This window comes from Callospermophilus lateralis, chromosome 5 (genome assembly GCF_048772815.1).
Source record: "Callospermophilus lateralis isolate mCalLat2 chromosome 5, mCalLat2.hap1, whole genome shotgun sequence".
Lineage (NCBI taxonomy): Eukaryota > Metazoa > Chordata > Mammalia > Rodentia > Sciuridae > Callospermophilus > Callospermophilus lateralis.
Genome location: NC_135309.1, coordinates 70743801 through 70769238, shown reverse-complemented (window position 1 = coordinate 70769238; position 25438 = coordinate 70743801). Strand labels below are relative to the sequence as shown.

The 25438-nt window shown below is 41.8% G+C and overlaps 1 protein-coding gene and 1 non-coding gene across 7 annotated transcripts in view; both read right to left on the bottom strand.

Annotated features, from left to right (window-relative positions):
• Positions 1–637: 637 nt before the first annotated feature.
• Positions 638–710, bottom strand: Trnav-cac (transfer RNA valine (anticodon CAC)). Its single transcript has one exon. It is a non-coding gene; the product is annotated as a tRNA-Val (tRNA).
• A 20823-nt stretch (positions 711–21533) lies between these two features.
• Positions 21534–25438, bottom strand: part of Fgf1 (fibroblast growth factor 1) — a 94718-nt gene continuing 90813 nt past the window's right edge. For 4 of the 6 annotated variants that reach the window (XM_076856782.2, XM_076856781.2, XM_076856784.2 and 1 more), the window contains one exon: positions 21534–24719. In XM_076856782.2, the coding sequence (XP_076712897.1) occupies positions 24525–24719 (195 nt within the window). In that variant the 3' untranslated portion in view covers positions 21534–24524. The remainder of the gene's footprint in view (positions 24720–25438) is intronic. The other 2 variants (XM_076856785.2, XM_076856789.2) reach the window with 2 other exon arrangements.

Below are 25438 nucleotides of genomic sequence, written 5' to 3'. Positions count from 1 at the left end.
GTTCGTTGGGCTGGGGATGTGGCTCAAGCGGTAGCGCGCTCGCCTGGTATGCGTGTGGCCCAGGTTCGGTCCTCAGCACTACATACAAAAAAACAAAGATGTTGTATCCGCTGAGAACTAAAAAATAAATATTAAAATTCTGTCTCTCTCTCTCTCTTAAAAAAAAAAAAAAAGATTAGAGTTCGCATTGAACAAGCCTGATTTCAGATGAAAAACAAAAGCAATTTTATTTAGCCATAGTTTGCATGAAATGACATTTACTCATTTAAAATTTATTTGGACAAGTTTTTAAGAAGCAATACTTGCATGTAATCACCACCACCATCATCATCAAGATAGATATTTCTGTCACCCTACAAAGTCTCCTTGGACTCTGTCCCAGACACCCTTACCCCTCATTCCTTTTCCCTTCTATCCCAAGCAAAGACTGAACCATTTTCTCTCTCTGTACATTTTATTTGTTGTTTTTTTTTTTTTCAGGAGTTTTATATAATTGGAATCATGCACACCTACATCTATTTTGACACACATGTGTGTGCGCGCGCACACACACACACACACACAATAAACACTTTGGTTTCTTTTACATAGTATAATGTTTTAGAGTTTCATGCATCTTGGGCTTATTTTTTGTGGGGGAGGGTGCTGGGGATTGAACCCAGGCCCTTGTGCATGTGAGGCAAGCACTCTACCAACTGAGCTATATCCCCAGCCATCCTTCTTGTTTTGAGTCCCAGTAGTTTGTTCCCCTTAATTACTGAGTCATTTTTTACTATGTGAATGTACCACAATCATCCCTTTTCTGTATTGCTAGAATAAATTTGCTAAGATTTTGTCTAGAATTTTTGCATCTGTGTTCATGAAGGATATTTGGTCTGTAGTTTTCTTACAATGTCTTTGCCTGGTTTTGGTATCAGAGTAATACCGGCCACATAAATAGAGTTGGGAAGTATTGGGGGGGATATTTATTGCTATTTGCAGGTGGTTTTTCTTGGCCATATGTTGGGCACTACTGCCCCAAGAGGCCCAGAGACATCCTTCAAAGAGCATTTTTTACAGGCCTAGGGAGGGTGCAGAAGTCCCTGGCACTGCTCTCAGGGTTTTGTGGCTTAGCAGCTATTCTCCGTTCCTGTTCAGTACATGGCATGCCAACAGGGCACAGATGTTCAAACACTCTACACAGAAACTCCTAAACCCTGACCTTGCAGAGAATTTCATCCATGCTCTTGAGTCTGGCTGCTTCTACTTCAGCACAAAGCCGTGACCTCCACCCTTCCCCTGGGATGATCTAGTAAAATCCTCCTCAACCAAAAGTGCATGTTGCTTCTAAGAGCAAGAGTGGGGGTAGTGGGGAGAGGCAGCAGTGAGAGAGGCGGGGTACTCAGATCTTCAAAAAACAAATTCAGCTCTTGCCAGAGTATGGAATGGGGGAAGGAGACACTTTAATGTCCCCTAGTAAGTATCCAGAAGTAAAAACATCAACAAAGAAAAAAAAAAAAAAAAAAGCTTTTTCCTCAAACACATTCTATAAGGCAAACCAAGGAAAATTTAGATTCATGCATAAACTTTCAGAAAAGGAATCTTACAAATCATATCATGTCCTCCCTCAAGCAGTTTTCTTTTACAAGTGTGGGGACTGACCCTCAGCCTTATCCATCCCTGAGAGATAGTCAAGATGCTTGAAAACCACTGTTTTATGAGGTTTGGGGGGGCCTCAGGCAAATAAAATTCCTGCTGATTGAGGCTGATCCCCAGTTATCCTGAGTTGGCATGCAGATGGGGCTCTCAGAGTTCTGGCAAAATCAGAACAAAGAACACATTATGATGACTTTCAGCCCAGGACCGAGGCTACTGCATGATGCTATATAAGCTCCCACGCTCTTCAGGTGCCCTTTTTGTTTGTGTTGAGCTAAATTTCAAACATCAAGAGATAGCATTATCAATAGATTCTTTGTAATTCTCACTGTGTGTGTGCATACACACGTGTGCATATACAGACATAACCGTGACATGATGAAGGCATTAGCATAATGAGAATGTAATGCACCTGCTTCTGTATGCAGCTTGAGACTCGCCTACAAAGAGAGTTACCTGAGCCGTAGCCATTCATGGAGAGCCAAGGATGTCAGTGCTCATTGCCAGCTAACTTCATCGTGAACTGGGCATATTGCTTTGGTGGGAAATAAGACTGAGGTCAGGGGACAGCAAAAAGGAGGTTCTGTCTTTGGGGTGTTGGACACAGCAAAATACTTTGATAGACTGTTTCCCAGGGCCAGGGAGCCAAGATGGTGCTGGGAGGCCGTATAGTACAGAGCCACAGAGGAGCAAACCTCAGGGTGGAGGGAAGCCATCAAGACCTGGCTGTTGCTGTTTGCAGTGCTAGGCTTGAAACCCAGGCCACCCTCCATGCTGCACAAATGTTCCACCTCCAAGCTTCAGCCCAACCCAAGGCCATGCTTTTAAGAGTTGTAGCTGGAGAAAACCAAAAGGACAGGAGACAGGCACTGAAGTTACCACATTCAGAGTTTGGCTTCTGACACAAAATTGTTTTATGACCTTCACCTACTCTCTCTGGACCCCCCTCCACCCCCAACTATAAGAGGATCTTATCATCTATAAGAGAAAAGTTAAAGAGGCTAGTGATTAAAGTATGCCTAGATTTCAAGTCCTAAAACTGAATGTGAGGAAATAAATTGTTCTTTATTTTTGTTTGCTGGTTTTATATGTTCTCTATAAAATTGCCAGCTGATCTGAGACATTATAAATGGGAGGAGAGAAAGGGGATTTTTGTCTATGCTTCAATTGGAGTTGGTAGTTAGATGTAGCTGAAGACCTTTCAAGAAGGGAGTAGAAAGTCAGGGAGAGACTCAGAGACGGCTGGACATTCAGTTCTTCCATAAGATTGTTCTATCATGCTCTAGAAGATTCTGAGTCTTATTTCACTACATAATGATTTTGATATCCTGAATTCTTTTTTTTTTTTTTGTAACTGGGAATTGAACTCAGGGGCACTTAACCACTGAGCCACATTCCCAGCCATTTTTTATATTTTATTTAGAGACAGGGTCTTGCTGAGTTGGTTGAAGCCTTGCTAAGTTGCTGAGGCTGGCTTTGAACTCATGATCCTCCTGCCTCAGCCTTCCGTGCCATTGGTGTTTCAGGTGTGCACCACCATACCTGGTGATATCTGAATTTTTAAGCAAGCTGCATGTATGTTTTGTAATGCCCCAAATCTTGTAAACAATAAGATAGCCCTTATAAACAGTCACAGTGAGCATAAATACGGAAAGCTTTTAGAGTCCACAGAAAGATTCCACCTTTTGGAGAACCATTTTTCTGTCTAATGGAAGATATTCCTATACCCTACCCCCACACCTATCCACCCAGCCCTGGATTGAGCAGGCACTTTCATACACCATGGTTACCCTCTGGCCTCCTGGCTGGAGATCTGTTCATTTTGAGACTGAGAAAGCATCAGGAATTTGGGGGGCGTGGATAATTTTTGCTTTGGAGTGATGCAGGAAGAGGAACAGATTAGGACTGAAGGGACAGCAGATGACTTTCAGAGTGTTTGCAGATCATCGACATGTCCACAGGGGAGAGTTGAACATACTGACCCACAGCTCCCCAAAGCAGTTGCTGACACAGGTTTGGAGATAGATTTAAAATCTCCTTGAAGACATGAGAGCTGCTGTAGGTACCCCAAGAGTATGGAAGAGGCCAAGGACAAACCCTGTGCAAAAGAACAGGGGAAAGACAAGCCAAAATGATTGTAAAAGAGGTGAGGACCATGGTCAGGGCCTGTGTTGTCCCTCTGCTCTCTGAAGAGGCAGCCTCTGGTCCATGCATGTGTCTTCTGTCTGCCCGACAAATCACGGGTGTTCAGCCTTTTGTTGTCTAGGATGTCAATGTTTCCAGGATGCATTAGTGTTCCTGCTTGTTAGCAATCTGACCATACACACTGTCAGTTCCTAACTAGGTGAGTTAAAATATCTAGCTTTGTGTGTTTGCCATGTTTGGCATCCCTTCCATGTTGTTCAAACTGCATAGGGACCTGTTAGATCCTTCTGGAGAGATCCAAGTGATGGGGCAGCAGGTTGTAGCCCTTCTACTTGTTGTAGGCCAAACCAAATAGGTAAGAGATGGAACCTACGTTTTGGCTTGTTGGTTTCTTATTTGGGCTTTTAAAAACCGGTTTTATGGGCTGGGGTTGTGGCTCAGGGGTAGAGCACTCACCTAGCATGTGTGAGGCCCTGGGTTCGATCCACATAAAAATCAATCAACCAAGATATTTTTTTTAAAAAAAAATGATTTTATAATTTCCTTCTTGTAGGGGACCAGCAAGGGAAAGGGCTCTGGTTCTTTTTTTTTTTTTTTTTTTTTCTAAATTTTTTTTTTTTAAGAGAGAGGTGAGAGAGAGAGAGAGAATTTTTAATATTTATTTTTTAGTTTTTGGCGGACACAACATCTTTGTTTGTATGTGGTGCTGAGGATGGAACCCGGGCAGCACACATGCCAGGCAAGCGCGCTACCGCTTGAGCCACATCCCCAGTCCAGGGCTCTGGTTCTTGTGGACAAATTAAAACAACACAGATTCAGGTAAAACCCAGTTTGGGATCTTGCCCCTGGGCTTCATAAGGCTACTTGGGCCCAACTCCTTTTCCAAGTCTCACCACATTCTCACCAGGAGCGAGATGGAGTTAGACCCCTTGCTCAGTAGAGCCTAATTTCTTTCTGTTATTTCCATGATACCAGAGACAGACTTAAAAAAAAAAAATGGAATATAAGTTTAGTCGAGTGAATAGTGAATATTTTTTTGTGCTTCAGTTCACCAGTCATGGAAAATAAATGAATCTGGCTCAGTGTGAACTGTATTTCTAAAGTTTATTTATGTATTTAAAACATAAGTTTGGTTTTGCAGCTGAGTAAAAAAGAATACTTGGGCTCAGTTCAAAATTCACAAAATGTCCAGCTTTTGGTTCGCAGTCTAGCTCAAACCCCTAGCTATTTATTCTTAGCTGTCTTCTGCACAGAGAAGTTGGGAAATCATCTTCCCCCTTACTAAGGGCCTCAGAAAAATGGGTGACTTGTGATTCCTCCCTTCTCCTCTGAGTACGGGCAGATATGCCTAAATTCAGGAAAGGCTAAGAACATCTTCGCCCCTTGTCACGTCCTTCCCATTTGGTTCGTGACCTGATGCAACTCTTCTGGTCACATGGGGGGTCCTTGTTTAGGCGAGTGGTGCTGTTTCTTTTTCTACTCCAGCATGAGGATGGATCCTACCAAGTAGTCCCTGAGCCTCAGCCCTCAACAGAAGACCAGCGATGAGGTTAATGAGGTGTCGGAAGATGGCAAAAGCAGCTCCAATGTTCCGCCTTCCAACTTTTTAATTAGGAGTCCTGATGAATGGCTTGCTTGTAAAATACTCTTTCACTGGTGACACCCCCGCCCAGCACCAAGAGGTGAGGAAGTACGGGGTGAGATAAAGCAGGGCACTTAGTTTCTGCTTTCTCCCAAGTCTGTCCAGCTCACATCCAGGGACTGTAGCTGCCTGTAACTGCCATAAATAATGTCCCAGGGCTTCCAGAGGCTTCCAGAGGCCAGAGCTACCAGTGCAGCATGAATTACCCCAGAAACAGGAGCTTGCTGGGGGCTTTCTCTTACTGTTTTTCTTCTGCAGGCCATTGGTGTGATCCAGTCTCTGGCAGCTTCGTGCATGGGTTTGCTCCATAGAGCCTGTTTGGGCTCTTGTGGGACCTGCTTCTTCCAGGTCCTCAGAGTCATACACCTGAAGGTTTCCAGAGGCCGTGGTCATTAAACAACCCAGGAGGCTCACACTGTGAGTCTATGCATTTCCCGAGGTTGTACCTCAGGAGGACTCTGGGTGCCCCTTGTCACGGCATGACGGATGTATGTTGTGGCGTTTCCCAGGGCTCTGTGGACGTTATCCCTGGGACCCAGCCACATTTCTCTTTCCCAAGTGAAAAAAGTTTTTTCCGGGAAAAGCATCAAGTGTAGAAAGGCAAAGAGCGTGACTTTAGATGGATGGACAAGCGCAAAGAAAAGGACCCTTCCTAGGAACAGCAGTGTGCACCCTTTGTTATAATTACAAGAGAAATGTTTCCAGATAGTGCTCTCTGAGCGATATTAAGAGATAGAAGTTCCAGGGGAAATCAGGGACTTGAGAGAGGAAGCAGTTATCAGTGGTGACAGGAGCAGTGACAGCGATTGTTGACATTTCTCTTACCCCTCCTTTTTTTTTTTTTTTTAACAACTTGACTTGTAAAATTCCAATGAATATTTCTATGACTTTTAACATCTACATAAATTCACGTAGCCATCTCCACAATCAGGGTTCAGAACGGTTCCATCTCCTGCACCCAAAACTCCCCTGTGCCGCCACTTTGTACTCTTCCCCATCAGCACCCCACTGATATGCTTTCTATTCCATTGTGAGGATGTGGTAAACACAGAAATCACACAGTAGGTGTCATTTTGAAACTAGCTTCTTTCACTCAGCATAATACCCTTGCAATTAATCAAAGTTGTTGTATGTATCCATGGTTAGTTTCATTTTATTCTAATATATGAATGTACCACAATTTACATATTCGTCATCTATTGGAGGGCACTTGGACTGTTTCCAGTGGAGCCCCTCATTAAACAAATAATTGTGGTTATATATTATATATTATATATCTGATATATAATACATTATATATAGAGAGAAATTATTATATATTATAGGTAATATATAAATAATATATATAATACATTATATATAATACATTATATCATATATATAATATATATCATCAAATTTGCCCCTTTAGCCATTTTTAAATGTACAATTCTATGGTATTAATTTCATTTGCATTGTTGAACAATCTTCACTATTATATGTTTCCTGAACTTTTTCATCAGCCCAAACAGAAACTGTGTGTAACCACTAAGCAATCATTATCCTTTCCCTTTAGCTCCCGGCAACCTCTAATCTATTTCCTGTCTCTGTGAATTTATTCATTCAAGATATTGCTTATAAATTGATTCATACAATATTTGGTCTTTTATGTCTAGCCTATTTTACCTAACATACTGTTTTCAAAGCTCACCCAGGGTCGTAACGTGTGTCAGCACCTTCATTCCTTTTTTTTTTTTTTTTTTTTTTTTGGTACTAGAGATTGAACCCAGGGGGTGCTTAACCACTGAGCCAAATCCTCAGACCTTTTTTTAAATATATATTTTATTAGAGACAGGGTCTTGTTGAGTTGCTAAGTGCCCTGCTAAGTTGCTGAGGCTGGTCTTGAACTTGCAATCCTCCTGCCTCAGCCTCCTGAGCTGCTGGGATTATAAGTGTGCGCCACCAGGCCTGGCTCATTGACATGAATTTTTGTTTGGGTTCCTGCTTCCAACTCTTTTGCCATCTCTAATTTTTAATTTGAACTGGCAGAGGATGGAAGAGTCTAGTTTCTAACAATCCAGTACTTTGGCTGAATCTATTCATTGTTCTTTGTATTCTTAAAGGATCTGAGGAATTCCATCTTTTTTTTTTCATTAGCCACCTTAGTATCTTGAAGGAGGCAGGTAGTCAGTGGATCGTGGGGAAAGTAGACTTGTGGTAAAGGGCTGAAGACTGTCAGCCTCTTTATGTGTACTTGCTCAGGCCCTGGTGTGATGGTTTGTTTGGACCTGGAGATCTTTGATAAGTATCTCACAATTTTTCTTTTCTTTCTTTTTTTTTCTTTTCTTTCTTTCTTTCTTTTCTTTTCTTTTCTTTCTTTTTTTTTTTTTTTGGTGTTTAGGGGAAAATATATATATGTATATATATTTAAAATAAAATAGTTTGAGACAAGGTCTTGCTACATTGCTCAGGCTGGCCTCAAACTTGTTATCCTTCTGCCTGAGCCTCATGAGTAGCTGGGATTACAAATGTGCACCATTCCTGGTTTGAATGTTCATGGTCATTCTTTTGCGCCTCTAAAGTGTGACATATCTTTCCTTTTATCAACAGCTTGCCAGAGCCTTCCACCATCTGAGATTCTTATCCCAAGTGATTTTCTTGCCTTAAAATCCTTCATTTTCAGGATAAAAATGAAGTTGTTAAATATGCAAGCGGGGTGTGTGTGTGTGTGTGTGTGTGTGTGTGGACACGCGTGTGTGCAGCTTTCAGAAGGACTGTGAACTCATTCTGAATCTCTGTGTCAGTCTGGCCACCCTCCTTCAGTTCCTGGGTTTGTGTTCATATGGGACCAGGGGGACGGCAGGTAATGTCCCACTGCAAGATAGACCGAGGAGACCCCAAGGTGTGAGGATCAAGGGGTCCAGACTCACGCTAACCGGCTTTGCAGAGCAGCTAAGCCTGCTTCATGGTCCCCCCTTCATCAGCACATTCCCTTGAATGGAAGATTTTTGGTATTGTATTTTGAGGTTCCTCATGAAATTAATTGACCTTTTAAAATCATGAAACAGGGCCGGGAATGCAGCTCAGTAGTAAAGCGCTGGCCTAGCAGGTCCTGGGTTTCATCCCAGCTTTGCAAAACAAAACAAAACAAACAGAAACAGAAGTTAAAATGAGCTTATCTTAAAAAGGACAAATTACAATCAGGACAACAATAACTTACAAAGCCTCTGATTTCAGGCTCATCATTCGGAGCGACTATGCTTAGCCTCTCACAGCAAAAAAGAAAATGCACAACTACATGATACGCTTCTGGTCTTTAAGAATTTAGCAATTATTCTGTGGCAACCACCCAAGTGTCCATCAACAGATGAATAGCACAGTCTGTCACATTTATGTCAATATTTTGGATTTCATTGACATTTTGTTTTTAATCTATGCATAAGTCCTATGCCTTTATTTATACATTTTAGGCTTAGTAATTGTGTGAGAATTATAAGCATATGAGCATTAGACCTAGTTTTATATATTTGTGCATAGTTTAGTAATATAATAAAAATGGCTTAGGTCAACACTGGCAGTCCACAGTCTTATGTCATTAACACCCTGAGCATATTAACACTGTTTACTTTAAATAAAATCCCTTCAAAGCCTAAGAGACTGGACATATTTGATGGACTGGGAGTAAAGAGGTAACAAGAAAGCTCAAAACAGAAGTTCAGAAATGACTTGACGTTGGTCACAGGGAACCAGCCGGTTAACGATTATTTTCTCTCAGCCCTTTGAAGACAGAGTCTCCTCTCTCCTGGCTGCTATTGTTGTGTTGCTGCTGCTGTAAATGCCACTGTACAGGGAACTACTCTTTCCTTCAGTTCTTTTAAAGATATTCTCTATGATGTTGTTCCTCCTGGTGTCTGTCCCTCTGAATGTGGGCATAGATCCGGCAGAGAACTCCACATGGTTCCAGAACCTTAGGATTCTGCCTTTCATCAAAGCAAGAACAGTTTCAGTCCCCGTCCCTCCACATCTCCTCTCTCAGTTTCCCCTCTTTTCCCACACTGCATGGCCTCCTCCCTTTCTCCTCCCCAGCCCTCACGTATCTCACCACGTGACATGCTGGTTAATTTCTTCAGTTCTGTTTTTCTGTCTTTTCATCATGGTTTTGCTATTATGACTTTATTTTTATTATTTGCACATTTTTATTGGTGCATTATAGTTGTACATAATGATGAGATTTTGTTGTTACATATTTGTACATGTGCACAATATAATTTGGCCAATTATGACTTTTGCGATAGATTTTTTTTTTGCTTTCCTTTGTAATATTACTACCCATTTATACATCTTTACACAATAGTTTCACACATTAGTAACTTTATATGATAAAGTCATACACCTGTATTTTCAAGTCTCTCAGTCTATGATAGTCTAAACTCAGACAGGCCTAGACAAAAACTGGCTTCCAAACATTTTGTTGGAATTACTGTCATGATTTCAGGAAACTTTTCCTACTGTACTGTAGAGGACATTTTGCATTCTAGACTTTAGCTGTTCAGGACCAGGCCAACCCAAGTGTAGCATGTCAGTGATAAAATCTAGGTGGTTTTGGTATATGGGTTTTACTGTAAAATCCTTTCAGTTTTGCTTTGTGTTTGAAAATGTCCATCATAGTGTTGGAAAAATTCTATATCTTGAGTTTGAGCCAAAAATGGAGGAGCTCCAATCTTCCCAGGTTGTCTTTCTTGTAATTTAAAAACCCTTGACATGACACAACAAAGGAGCCTAAGAAGACTTTGAAATATGGAAAGAAGTTGGCCAACTGGGGACTTTGGGACTGAGGAGAAGCTCAATGGAAATTTCCTTTATTTTCCTCATCATCTCCCAAATCTCCCAACTAAAGAGCTGTAGAAGCTGTAGATAGGCAGTTTGTGTCACCCAAAATTCATGTATTGAATCCTAACACCTAAGAGATGGGGCCTTTGTAAGGGAATTAAGTCATGAGATTGGAATCCTCATGAATTGGATCATTGCTCTTGAATAAAGAGACATGAGGTCTTGCTTTTCCCTACCTCTCCACCAAGCAGGACACAGCAAGAAGTTGGCCATCTGCAAGTCAGCAAGTGGGTCACCAGATACTGGACCTTCAGATACCTTGTTCTTGAATTCCTTAGCCTCCAAAACTGTGAGAAATTGGTGTTGGTTGTTTAAGCCATTCAATCTATGATAGTCTGAGACAGGCACAGACAAAAATAAAATGTTCTAAGAAAAGCTGTTCCCTTAGCCAAAGGACCATTTGGTGGCCTCTACCCTACATAATCCAAACACCAGCAAAACAACAACACCAAAACCCCTCATACCTCCTCACTTCTCTGAACCCATGGAGGAAAGAAATAGCACATTTTTCTCAAATTAAAACAAAAAACAAAAATCTCAACCATGGATTCTATATCTGGTAAAAATATTTAGCAATGAATAGGAAATAAAAATATTTTCAAACAAAGGATAACCAAGAGTATTTATGGGAACAAACCTACCCTTAACATGTAATTAAAGGAAATACTCTAAGCAAACAATAGATAAAAGATTGGGAAGTGCAAACATCGCCAATATAATATTGAACTCATACATTAGGATGTTTTTAATGGGGGAGATGAGCATATTTCATCACTTTTTAAAATAGAGTATTAGATAGTATTAGATACTGACTGATATACATCTTTTATAGTATACAATTAGGTGAGTTTTGATGAATGTATACACCTCTGTGCTCAAAGCACACAGCATTTCTACCATCCTTAAAAGTTTCCTTGTGCCCCTTTGGGAAGTTTTTAATGAAGAGTTCTTCGGTTACCTTTTCTTCCTCTTCTTTCTCCTCTTCCTTTGGAATTCCAATGACATGTATACCAACATCTGGAACATCTGGATATCTATCCCCCAGGTCCTGAGGTCCTCTTCCTTTCTCTTCAGTTCTTATTCTTGCAGTTGTGTGAATCTGGCGTCTCCATTAACTGTCTTCATGTTCACTGATTCTTTGTTTTACCATCCCAAATTTTTGTTGAGCCCGAGTCATGATCTTTTTAAATTTCAGTTTCCATATTTTTCAGACCTAGATCTTCCTGGCTCTGTTTATTTGTTTTTTTTGTTTGTTTGTTTTTTTGGTGGTGGTGTTTTTGTTTTTCAGTTCTCATTTCTCCACTGAGAGTTCCTAGCTGTTCATTAAAAGTGATATAATAATTTCCTTTAATTTTTTTGAACATTTTTATAATAACTACTTTAAAGATTTTGCCCACGAAGTCCAACATCCAGAGTCACTCAGAGTCAGTTTCTGTTGGCTGCCTTTTCCTGGGAGAATAGAGACCACTTTCGTGTTTCTGTGCACGTCTAGGAATTTCTGGTTGAAAGTTGGGCCTTGTAGATAACCCACTCTGGCAACTCCAGATTCTGTTGCATTATTTTGAGCTTTGTTGGGTTTTGACCTGGCAAGCAGTTAATTTGTCTGGACTCCCCTGCAAACTTTGTCACCTCGTGAGGCTCAGTAGCTGATTTCTCTGTTCCTATGGCTTCCCATTGCTGTGTTTCTCTTCTGGCCCTTTGGGGGTTCCCCCTGTTTCTGTCATTTGGTGGTTAGCCAAGGATTTCAACAGAGATGGAATTGCTCTCTGTGATTTTCTTACTTCTAGGGGTTCCCTCTCCCTGTTTTCTAGCTATTTGGCCAATTTTGAGCACTCTCTCTAACATTTCAGGCCTGTAAGATTCAATTTTCCATCACCTGACTTGTGCACAGTTGAGAAATTTACTCAGTTTAAAAAAATAAATAAATTTAAAAAGGCAGTGACTGCACACAGCTCTGTTCAAGAGCAGATTTCTTTCTGGTTTCTGTCCACTTTTTCACCACGTCCCTTAGGGTCTCCTACCACATCTGCGTAGTTTAGTTTCTGGCCAAGGGTTTGGGCAGAGTTTATACTCATAGTTTTATATTCCTTCTGTGGTTTTTCTACTGCCAGTACTTTTCCTGTAGATTTCTAGCTACTTTTCCAGCCTTGAACTCTGATCTCTGGCACCTTCAGCTGGTAAAACAGTGGTTTTCCACTGCTATTTTTCACAGTTGTAGCTGTGAGGGTTGGGCATCACCCTCAAGCCAGGAAGACAGAAACTCAAAATTCTTACCTCTTCCTGTGGCAGTTTTTGAGATTAGATTCTTCTGCTTCTGTCTTTCAGTAGTTGTGTGTGTGTTTTTTAAATGGTTTTTATCCTATTTTTTATCATTGTTATCTGTGGGAGGATTTCATAACCACTTTAATCATCTGCCATTTCTGGGAGTTCTACCCTTTGGGTTTTTAATTCCAGTATCTTTTTAATTTCAAGTTCTATTTGGCTCCTTTCTGAATTAAATTTGCCTTGGATTTGTGAGAACCTTTATATTTCTTCACGCCCTTTTGAAAAACATATTTGATCATTTTACAGGCACGTATTCTATGGTGAGGACACCCGATCAGCACCGATGGTTCCACTCTCTGAAGTTCTTGGACATTTAGCATTGCTGTTCGGCATGTCTGCCGACTGTCTCATTCAACTTTTTGCAAGTAAGTTTTGAATTATGAACTAGGGATTAGAGATTCAATAAACATGGAAAAAACATGTGTCCTGATTTGGGAAGTTGAATCTGCAGAGAGAGTTCTGTTTCCTTTGACTTGGTGTCCCGGGAATACCATGGGCCATTTCTTATGTTTATTTCTATGGCTGAGGTTCCTCAACCAGACAGGTAGTATAAATTTGTAGCCCAAATCTTCTTGAGGATGGATGATTGTTATAAACCCTTGGAGAGTGACCTCTGTTCCTCAGGATACAGGGTCCATGGTAGCCATATCTCTGGGCCAATAAATAGACTACTTTTCTGACTCACGGACCACAGCTTGACTGTTTGAACCTGTGTCATGTGTCTGCTCATGGTGGAAAAGATAAAGCAGTCTATGGGGTCTCTGGGGTCTATTTTTTTATTATTATTATTTTAAAATAAGGGCACTGATCCCCTTCATGAGGATAGAGCCCACTTCACCTAGTCACCTCCCAATCCCATCACAATGGTGACTGGGTTTCAACATGTGCGTGCATTTCGGGGACACATAGACATTCAAATCATAACACCTGCTCCCCTGTTCTGACATAGCTCAAATGTTGCTTCTCTGGGAAGTTTTCCTAACACCCCTAGGAAGATTTTTTTTCCTTCTACCTGTGTTCCCAAAGCATCCTGTACATATTTCTTTTAGTGCTTTTCTCGTTGCTTTTAAATGATTCGTTTATATGTCACATTCTCCAGCTAAGTTTTGAAGCCCCTCAATAGTATGCTTTTTGTTTTTTGTGTTTTTTTTTCATAATTCTCTGGTGTCTGTTACAATCTGTCCCACAAAGGAGGGATTCAGGGACTCTCTTTTTTGTTTGGTTGTCAGGAAAGCAGATCTCCATCCTTTTAGAAAAACAAATGAGGTCGATTCAGAGAGGTTATTACGAAGAATCAGTCATTTCTTACAGAATCTGGAGTACCAAAATTTTTCTCTCTCTACTTATTTTCTGTCTTTTTGATTTCTTTGTTCTTTCTATAGGGTCACTATTTTACTTTAGGACCTTAGGAAGCTAGTTCCTGAAGGGTAATATGGGCTGTGGAGTTTTTCTCTTTAGATCTGTGTAAATAAGCTTCTTATGTTATTTATTTTCATACCCAGATTAAGACATCCCCAGACAGCCAGTTCCTTCCTGAGCTCTGAAACTGGCACCATCTCTGAAGAGTTTTCCAGTTGCCTTTTTCTCCCTTGTGAAGAATGTAAGGTTTGGCTGTGTGATTCTTTTTTTTTTTTTTTTTAATATTTATTTATTTTTTTTAGCTATTGGCGGACACAACATCTTTGTTTGTATGTGGTGCTGAGGATCGAACCCAGGCCGCACGCATGCCAGGCGAGCGCGCTACTTCTTGAGCCATATCCCCAGCCCTGTGTGATTCTTTTTAAGCTAATTCATTTGTTTTTGGACTGATTAATAACGTAGCTATCCAAACAGGGGCAGAAACACCAAATTCAGAATCTCCGGAAGCACAACAGTAAGAAGCTAATTCCTTCGTGTTTTCAGATGAATGAGATGCCAATACATAATCACGGTTCCCTTGTGCTAACTCTCACCCTTGACTATGCTGGCAAATCTTGCTCTTCCTGCTGGGTCCGAGGGAATTCATTGTGGGGGGGGGGGGGCGGTGGGGTGGAGCATTTTCCTGTACTCCACCTGCTGGATGGAATGAATAAAAGCCTCAGTGAAAAGATCTAAATATTTAGCAAATGTAACCTCAGCCTCCAGAGTTTCAAGTCTGGAATACATTTCTCAGGCTCTCAGATCTGAACCCAGGCCAGACACATGCATGCTGATACTGATTATTTGTGTTCTTTGGCAGAGGCACTAGAGAAGCGTTATAATTCAGCTGTGCGTGGAGAGAGAACGATTATGCATATGTAACTTCCACTTGGTTATCTACAGATGTTGGAGAAGGCAGTCCACCCAACTTTTCCGTTTCTGGCATCCGCCTCTCTGGTGGGCCTCAGGTCCTACTCTGTTCCTGCCCCTTTGCTTTCTACACTGAGCCTCCCAGGCATATGCTCTCTCCTGTCACAGGCATTTGGCACATGCTGCTACTTCTATCTGGAATGTTCTTCACAGGCCTGCCCATGCCTCTTGACCTAGTCAGCTTTGCTCTTCCTTCAGATGTCAGGTTGCTTCTCAGGGAAGCTCTTGAGCAAGTTTAACCCCTTACCAGAGGGTCCAGGATGCCTGATACTTCTCCTTTGTAAGCACCTGTGACAGTTGCAATTATACGTTTCTCTGTATGATCTTTTATAAAAATTGCTTCCTGAAGTGTGGTGTAGGTATGTGTGCCAGCTTATCGATATATGGATATTTGTTTTATTATGGGTTATGTGTTTTTTTTTAATGTGCATTTTTTTAAAAAAAAAAAGTCTACATAGTACTGGTAGTAATGAACAACATTTTGTGAACATTTTAGGCCACCTTACGATGGGTCTAAAGTAGATAAAACTCTGAATCCACCTATGCAAACCATGTGAATCAGGAGCACTGTGGTCCGGAAACAGGCATATGAGGCAAACATTCTGGAAACAGAATGAAAATGACTGAAATTTGGGAAAGAATGCATTTGTCAGTATGTTTCCCCTCACAAAAATGTAAGCTCCAGAGGTGATTTTGTTCTTGTGTGTGTGTGTGTGTACCATTGTACCCACCAGGCTTAATGCACATTTGGGCCTTAGTAAATATTGTCCACAGAGGAGACAGGTTGTAACCTTGTAAATCTAAACCAGTCACCTTCAGATGCCCAGAGACTCTGTAGAATCACAGAGCTGTAGGGATCTTTACCATTACCTTACTCAAAATAGTATCAATAGCATCCTAGAAGGGTGCTGTCACAGACTGGAGTCCCTGAGAAGCAGACTCTGAGAGGGAGATCAGTGGCAGGGAGGTTATAGAGTGCTCTTAGAACTCCTGTGGAAGGGAAGGAAGCAGCAGAGGGCAGAGGGAGAAATTAAGGCCGTCTCAGTGTGGGCTTCAGTGGGTTCCACGAGAAGTTCTGAACCTGGAATGACCTTGAGAGCTGCCCAAAGAATTATACACCCTTGCAGGACACTTCAAGAAGAGGACTCCCTTGGGGACAGCAGCTCTCTTCATCAGGGCCATCCCTGCAGGTGTTAAAGGCTAGGGTCTGCCTGCAGGTAGGGCATATCAGAAGGGAGTTAGGGTGACACGCCAGTGGATTTGCCACAGACTATGAAAATCTCCAGGAGTAGCAGATGTCAGTCACTGGCTGTGGATGTACCTTCAGAAATGGGAATGACTTTACTATTTTAATTTTTTCCCTTTTATTAAACCCAAATCACTTTCTTATTAAGTCCCAAATACTAAACATACCAGAGCAAGAAAAGCAAAAGGTACTCAAACTATCTGAAGAGAGCTTTTATCTTTATCTCTTCTCTTAACTACTGTTATTCTCCACTTAACTTTTTTTTTTTAATTTATAAAACATCACTTACCATGCAGCATCTAGAATCAGATACAATGGCCTAGATGTGCACTGACCAGCTCAGACTACTGTAGAAAAATTACTGTAATCTGGACCTCATTAACTTGGGGTCAAATAAGATTCTTATATCTTCTTCATGTGGATTATATGGAGTAAGATCTCTTTAAATATAGACTCATGAAATCATTCTTTCCTAAATGGGGAGTCTTAAAAGATCATTTTTAGCCATTTCTTATTTTATAATATGTTTGATTATACATATTATAAAGACAATACCAAATGTTTACTGAATCCTTGTCATATGCCAGAGGTTGTGTTTCACAGTTCTTGCGTGTCTCCTTCTTATTAGATCCTCCTGATGACACTGTGAGGTTCATACTGTTTGTATTTACCCAAGAAGAGATGGAGGCACAGACAGAGTAAGTAGCTTGCCCAAAGTTCTGATGTCATTAAATGGAGAACTGGGATTCCCACTCTCTAGTCTGGCTTCAAAACTGCCTTCTTCTGTACATGTATGTTATGTTGGTTTAAATTGATTTAAACTAATGAATGAATAGCCATATGTAAAGACAGTGCTATGAACATACAAGGTACTCATCCGAGTGGCTCAGAGGGCTTAGAGAGACTGTTATATTCTTTAAAAGGGACAAAGCAAAAAAAAAGAAAAAAGAAAAAGAAAGAAAGAAAAGAAAAAACAGAACCCTAACACTTTCATTTAGGTATTTTCTCCACTACTATGATAAACATTTTGTTTTTCTCTTGAGTGAGGGGATAGATTTTTAATCCAGGACCTCACATGTGCTAGGCAAGTGCTCTACCACTGAGCTACATCCCCTGCCTTTTTTATTTTTTGATTTTTAGAAAGGATCTTAGTAAGTTGCTCAGTCTGGACTTGAACTTGTGAATCTCCTGCTTTGGCCTACTGAATCATTGGATTACAGATGTGAGCTGTCATACCTGGCTTATAATAAGATTTTTAAGAGAAAGGACCACAGCTGGATCAATCCCCAGTACCAAAAAATGAACAAACAAGTAAAAACCAAGAGAAAGGATCACAGTTTCTCATTTTAAAATACTGTGTGTAGTAAAGTATGTGAGGCATGGTTATGCCAGCTAGCCATCTATTGCTTTCTTTCCTCATCGACTTTTCAGATACTGGAACTGGACCCTTTCAACATTTCTTCTATACCAGCAGATGCAATGCAAGACTTGTCAATAGAGGGCGCTGGCGGGACGCTGTAAGAAGAAGGGGCTTTTCTTTGGGGTTCTTGTGATTTCCTCCTGTTCCTAGGGCACAGAGCCCAGTGGGTACCTTCCTGTGGGAGACCTAGTGGAGTACACCTCTGTCGATTTTGCTAGAACCCCAGGAAGTCACACCTAGAGACTTTCACCGTCACTCTGGGGGAGAACTCCCTGAAGCACCTTAGGGAAATTCTTCGCCATCCCGTGGGTCACAGCCTCAGCTTTACTAAATCTGCATCTCACCCTCTTTCAAGTTTGTCCCCTCCTGGAGTACTCTCCTCAGCCTTGCAGATGGTAGCTGCTTCCTGCATCTGCTATTCCACTTTTTTTTTTTTTTTTTTTTTGAGATCTTCTTATCCCTCTTAGTAGTGAATCCCCTTTTTAAGCCATTAAAATTTCCCTGTTAAAATCATTGTTGTGGTTACTATCTCCTGCATGAATTTTGACTAATAGAGTGGTAGACAATGAATGATGAATGAATAGATGAGTGAGTGAGGAATTGAAGCAAAATGCTTCATTTTTCAATTTATTGCTGCCCTTTGTTTTGAAGCACTGGACTAGGTGGCCTCTGTCCTATCAAATTCTTCCCAGATGTTCAAGATATTTGAGAGTTACATGTTTTCAAGCTATCTTCAAACCCATCTCTCTTCTTCACCTCAGTTAAATAATAGGACACATTGTAGTACACCAAAGAGATAGAAGCAAATTTCCCTCCATACACCCATCCACGATTGCAGTTTTATACCAGAAATAACCTGGCCAGTCCTAGAGTCTGCACTGTGTCCTGGGGTCAGCAGCACCATGAATGCAGGTGCTCTATTTTGAGAACGCCATAGATTTTTCTGTTCATTTCCACAGGAAATTACTAAACTCTTAACATAGTTGATATTCCCAGGCTCTGAAGGGTCCTTTTTTTCCAGCCCACACAAAAGAGGTTAGTTTACAGTAACATTCCTATGACCTGTTCTGGAGGATAAAGACTGCTGGCCAAGGTCTATCAGCAAGACAATCTAACATCCTACTCTATGTATCTCCGGGTCAGACTAAAGTACATCTTTTTTTTCCCCCTACGACAGGAAAACATGAAATGTGAAACTTTCAATGAGGTATATTTCTGTGATGATTTGCGCAAATTGCCCATCTACATCTACATCCCTAAACATTTCGGGCAAGGGAACCAAATCCTTAAATCGAATGCAGTTCCAAACAAGAGTGCCCAACCCTTCATTAAGGCCACAGAAAAGCACATCAAGGACAGGGTGAGGTTTTGCTTGTTTACGTAATAAAACAGACACCAATGTTTAGCTGCCAAATGTGTAAATTTAGCCTGTGTGACAGTGAGAACTAAGAGGGAAGGAAGCTGTTTGGGAGATACCTCCTCCCCACATCACAAACCCTCTCAGACCCATCAGAAGACCCCAAAAACTGGGCCTACAATATGTGCATTTTAAACAGCAAACCTACCCTCTGGCTTCAAGCTGTGTGTGACCTCGTTTCTCCTTTTAATTTTATAACTAGGGTGGAAAGCTAGCGGTGTAGTATGTCATGGTCAATATGTCAACTGCAAAGTAAGTCCAATGTTGCAGAAAGACTCCAAGAGTCATTTAGTACTTTTCCCCTGACACCAGAGATAATGTTGGAGAAATCTTGGGGTCTGGAGTACCTGATGTCAAATCCCCATGCCTCTGGTTCTCTGACTGGGTTTGGGAGTAAATTTTATGCACAGTGACAAAGGGAGTTTCTTTCTGGTGGTGGAGGGCGTTTTAGGAGTGCATGAGGAAGGTGGGGGTGCTGCTTCTACTAGCCATTATTTCATTTTAACAGTTGTTAGACACGTCATCCCTACTACTTCTGAAATGGGAAACCTACAGATCCCCAGGCTTGGATGGGCTTAAATATCCCTACAGTATCACTATTACCCCATATATATATATTTTGATAATTTGTGAAACTACAGTTGAAGTCACGTTTTTGCTTGATGTGCCGCTGTTACCCTACTAGCAATATAACAACTACCCGCTAGGGCTTAGGACTTGAGATTGCCCGCCCTGCCTGCCCCATGACAAGCAGGCCCTCAAGCCCATAAACATGAAAAGTGATAACTTCATTCATAGTTTTCTCTTTGGTGTCAAGTTCATCCCCATGAGGCCTCTTCTCACCCACCCTACCCCCTCATACATCCAGGGAACAGAAGTACTTTTTAAAAGTTGGTTCAGCAAAAAACAGGAATTTAAAAGCTTCCTTCCAACAGCAGTGGCGTTTATCTGAGGTCTTAGAGTGGTAATCCATTTTTCCTAGAGGTAGGTAAGAGGCCAGAGGGTAATTTCCAGAAAGTGCTGGTGGCTGGAGAGGATGCTCAGAGGTCCTAGGTTTATGGCCTTTTCCTGGCTCAGTCTTTTTATACATTTCTTAGAAATGGTTATGATTGCTGCTTCATCTCTCTTGGGGGGGGGGGCAGGAGGGGAGAATGAAGACCGTGGGAGTTAGGGAGGGGATGACCTCAAGACCCAAAGTGGTGACCATTCATTCCAAAGGAAAAGGGAGTGGGCCAGAGTCTCCAGGGCTTCCAAGAGCAGAAATCTGCTAGACCAGCACTGGCGGCTGTGGGTGGGTGCCGTGGAATCTGCATGGTCGCATTCATTTTGCCTGATTAGTGGCAAACCAGGCTAAGACAACCGCTGAGCTTCAGAACAGATGGTGCCTGGGTGACAGGATGTCCCTTGTCTTATTTATTCAAGAACAAATCATGCCATTGAAAACAATAAAGTCAGACTGGGGGTGTAAATCAGAGGTAAAGCTCTTGTCCAGCTAGCGCTGGCTTCTATTCCCAGTACTGGGGTGAGTGTGCAGTGAGAACACTGAAGTCAGCACAGGATCCTAATTGGGTCTCTCCATCTTTGGGAAGGAGGACAATTGCTTTTTTAAAAGCAATTTAAAAAAATTTAATGTGGTTGTGACCCAATAATGTTGAGACCTAATTTAACTATTGGATCAGCATTTTTAGTGGAATATCATAGAAAGATCAAAAGTGTGTCTCATACCGTTTTATGAATTTTTCTTGTTTCAACTGTGTATGTATAAGGATATGTATGTGGCTGGGTTAGAATGGAACATGTAATTCTTTTTGTGAGCAAGCTCCAAAAAATAGAAAAAATTACTGCTCAAGGCAATTTTAAAAGAAAAAGAAAGATATGTAATTACTATAGTGGGCACACACGGCCTAGGTATTTTTGTACAGGTGTGTGTGTGTGTGTGTGTGTGTGTGTAATCTAATTAGCCATGTTGTGTCTCCAAGAACAAGAGATCATGAGATTCGGAGGTTCAAATAAGGAAACATCCTTACTTATGATAATTTTGAAAAGCTGATGGGCTTTTAGGATGAAGATATGCAGCTTTTTGACATTGCTCTAAAGTTGTTCTTTTTTTTTTTTTCTTTTTTCAGTTTACCATATCTTTGCCTAAGCAGTAGCCTTTTAGCCCAGTGATAGTACCACAATTTCACAAGGTTTATATTACGAAGCAAAAGATTTAACTGAGTTATTAGTGGAGCCTGGCTCCTGAGGGGACACATTTCCTGAATATCTTTCCCTAGCAAAAGCCTTATGTTTCTAAACAAAACAAAACAAAAAATGCTTCTGCTACAGCTTTTCCTGTCAGCCATTAAAGTCTCATATCTGGGAGCAAGATAAGTAGAAAACAGTGTCCACACCCTAGGCTTGCCAAGGGAAGTCTTTTGATAGAAAAGACACTAGGACGTTCAGACACTCAGAGACGAAATCACCAGTTAATGGAACATTTATTGTTATTTGTAAGGCATAACTGTAATACCAAAAAAAGAGAGAGAGAGACAGAGAGTGATGCGAAATGACAGGTGGTGTCCTCATTGACCTGCTCTGCAGCCATGGGCCTGGCTGTTTTAGGCAGCATACTCTGCCAAGCTAAGGACCTGGGCTTGCTTCCAGCACAAAGTAAGGGCCTCCTCTGCAGTGGCAGCTGGTACACCCATCTGGTTTTTGTATATCCACCCTGTTGGCCACTGGAGGAGATGAGAGCCACCTCCACCCACACCTCTCTGCCAACCTGCTGAAGCCTCTGTGGTCCTGACAATAGAGTGTCGGACCCTTTGTGACAGTCATTCTGAACATGGGTGCACGGGAGAGGCACAGGATGGGCAGATGGCGGCAAGAATCACTGAAGGAAGAGAGGGCACAATGGGAATGTTCGCCCGCTCAAAACCACACAGGGAACTGCTCACCACTCCCTTCTGCCAAGAGCTCATGGGCTCTCTTCCTAACTTGCAAGCAGTCCCCCTGAAGCAGACGCAGGTCTACAGTTAAAAATGTTAGATTGACTTTGCTATGTTGTCTGTCACTCTGTTAGGGATTTGTCTTATGTTGGGAGGAGCCAATTCTTCCAAATCCTAAGTTTCTGGGACTTGCTATTTACTCAGCAGTAACATGCAAAGTCTATGTTTTTCACTTGATTGAAAGAAATGAATCCACAGCATCTTTCATCATAAATATAATGCCCTGGGAGAGGATACAGCAGCAAACCAGACAGACAAAGTCCCCAGGGACCCCAGTTCCCAGTACAGTGCCTGGCACACAGGCACACGGTCTCCATTGAGCAAATATGCAAATGATGACTGGGCTGATTGCTAAGTCACAATCTACTTCAATGCTTTGGTTCTCTGGAATCACCAACTTCCATCTCGTCTATTACCAATGGTATTTCATTTTTCTTGGCCAGTGTTATACTTGAATTTGATCCACACAATAAAAATTATGGACCATCATAAATATCTTAGATTTCCTCTCTGGATGCCTTTTACTGGCCAAATCTTCATACTAAAGAGATGTTAAGCCACAATGCATTATCCCCAACTTGCCTGCAAAGATTGACTAAAATAAAATAGAATCATCCAAGTTATAAAAACAAAAAGTTATAAAATCATTTTTCTGTACAAAAGCAGATCACTATTATTAACCATAATGCCAACTTAGTTCCTCAGATGCGCTCTCACATTGAACTTTCAAATTGTCGTTCTTCTTTCATCCTAAGTCTGACAGTTCAATGAGTGAGAAATGATGCTTCAGTTAAAAATCACTGCAATGCGTTGTAAAACGTGAGCTGACACTCTCATCCGTTTTTAATATACAACGATCATCTCATTGGTCAAGAGAAACTGTGGGACAGCACAGTGGAAGACAAAGAAAAATCTCATGAGTAAACATGGTGAAGTGTTAGTTAACTGAGTACCTCATATATCCTGTCCTATTATTACCATTCTCAAAGGCTGAATGCTAATCAGTTTAACTGCCTTCCAGCTATATATTTCAAAATGTGATTAAAACATACAGTCTCACAGTAAATTTAAATGGCTTATTAAAGGCCTCAGCATCGGTATCATATGTCAGAGATGAATGGTGTTACTAATATGCTAGCCACTTGGGCCAAGTTCACTTTAAGCAGGAAGCATATTTATACAAGGAAGGGTAACAGAAATGGTCTCTCGGGGGAAGCTGTGTGTGAGGGTTTAACACTTTTTTGTATGCTTTTGTATGTCTTCTAAATGGGCATTTTGCCAGCATTGGGTCTTTAAAATCCTTCCTTGATACGGGCCTAACTACCGTCAATGCTGCCTGAATGTTCAGGGAAGGGTGGGGGGTGCATGTTTCGAGGTGAGGCAGAGGTGGGTGAGGGTCAGGGCTTCGAGCCACCTTTATTTGAATGACATTTTTTTCTGATCGGCTCTTTCAGGTGCACTGGGGAAAGGCAGCAGCATCTGCAGGACCTGGGGGCCCCTTGGCAATGCAGAAGCTCCCAGCCCCACCCAACCAGAAGCTACTTCAAAGCAGATCCCAGTTGACCCCTAAGCACGTCAGAGTGGGGAAGCACTGCACGTGGACTCCAAAGCCCTGCGTACTGGTGGCCAAGCACAAGTCATGGTGTCACTTTCCCTTTCTTCCTGTCTTCTAAAATCGTCCTTCTCAGAGTGCAGCATCCCCTTAGCCAGTGACACCCTTCCTTTCTCGTCACTCCCAACACACTGCCAAGACCCAAATGAACTTCCCAGCATTGAGGTCCTTGCTTTTAGGAAGAAGCCACTTCCCATGCTCCTCCTGACCTCAGAGGCTTCCTGGGCACGGTATTGATTCCTAAGGCTATGGGTTCGTTCTTCCCCGTGGCTGAGCCTCCCCTCCTTCATTTATCCTGCATTGAAATTCCACCCTTCTCTGATGTCCACCCAAGTGCACCCCCTCTTTCCAATTTAAATCCCTTCTGTGCTCAAGGGAGGACTTCTCTGTCCCTGCTTCTATTACGGAACATGGCCCTCCTCTAAACCTCACGATCTGCTTCTCTGCTAATATTTGTGAGCTACCGAAAGGAAAAGAGGCAGTTGGGCCAGATGTTTGGGGGACCAGCAGCTGGGGTTTACTCAGCAGCAGGAAATGCTATGCAGTTACCTACAGCCACTTGGCAAACCCTGGAACACACTTCATTTGGCCCCACCTTGCACTGAGAGGCTCAGCCTACCATAGGTGCCCTGCGGCAACTGAACCTCCAAACCTGGACTCAGACTGGCCTGCCAGCCACCCCTGGAAGAAATTTGGTCCCTCTGTTCCAAACTGAGCTGGGGTAAAGGGCTCTGAAAAAAAAAGGGAACTGGCATTTAGAAGCGCATTGCTTACAAATTCAGGCTCCGTGGGCTGGGGGTTAGCGCAGCCAATGATCAAGGGGACATTTGGGGGTCAATCAGGTGAGGACCCCTCAAGGCTCTTCTGGAGTGGTCAGCACCCAGAACAGATTTCTCTAATCAGAGGAGACAGGCAGTGGGAGAAACAAGATCGCTTTCTGGCCATAGTGAGTCCGGGGACCACGTTTGCAGCTTCCGTTCTTCTTGAGGCCAACAAACCAATTCTTCTCCGCATGCTTCTTGGATGTGTACGTGTTGTAATGGTTTTCCTCCAGCCTTTCCAGGAATAAGCATTCCTCATTTGGGGTCTGCTACAAAGATAAAACCAACATAGGGTAGAACTGTTAGCGAGTGCTTTTAAAGGATCTCTCCTTTCACTAGCAGCTTAACCTTGGGACAGTAACTGAAGTGCTCCGTGCCTCAGGATCTTCTTCAGAATTGGGATAATGAGGGAGCCCATCTCAGAGGGTGCTCATGAGGATACCCAGCATGTGATGGGTCTTCAATATGCATCCACTATTACTCTAAGCTCCCCTCCTGACTGCGGTCCTCAGGATCTAGGGTCTCTGCTGGGGAGACCAGCTAGACCAAGCACCTTGAGGGCAGGCTGGGACTTTTGTCTCTGTGGAGGCCGACAGACGCGATCATGGAAGAATGTTCAGGACAGGTGAAGCCAGACCGTGATGCAGTGGTGTTTTTCAAGTTTGGACTTGAAATAAATGAAAACCTACTAATATTTCTTTATATCCTGATAATTGTCACTAATAATATCTGAGGATTTTACTTCAATATTATTACAGATGTGAATGCTTGTACAAAATTTGCCCTAACATATTAAAACTTAAACTGGGACTTAAAATTTTTTTTTACGTGAAAATAACTATTTTTGCTACCTATAAAAAAGAATAAAATGTTTTTTTAAAAAACTTTTTTTTTTTTTTGCTTTTGATTAAAATTTAACAAAGGAAAAGAATTTGTAAGAGATCTTTTCAAACAAAAGTTTGTTAAAACATCCTAGTCAAAATATGGA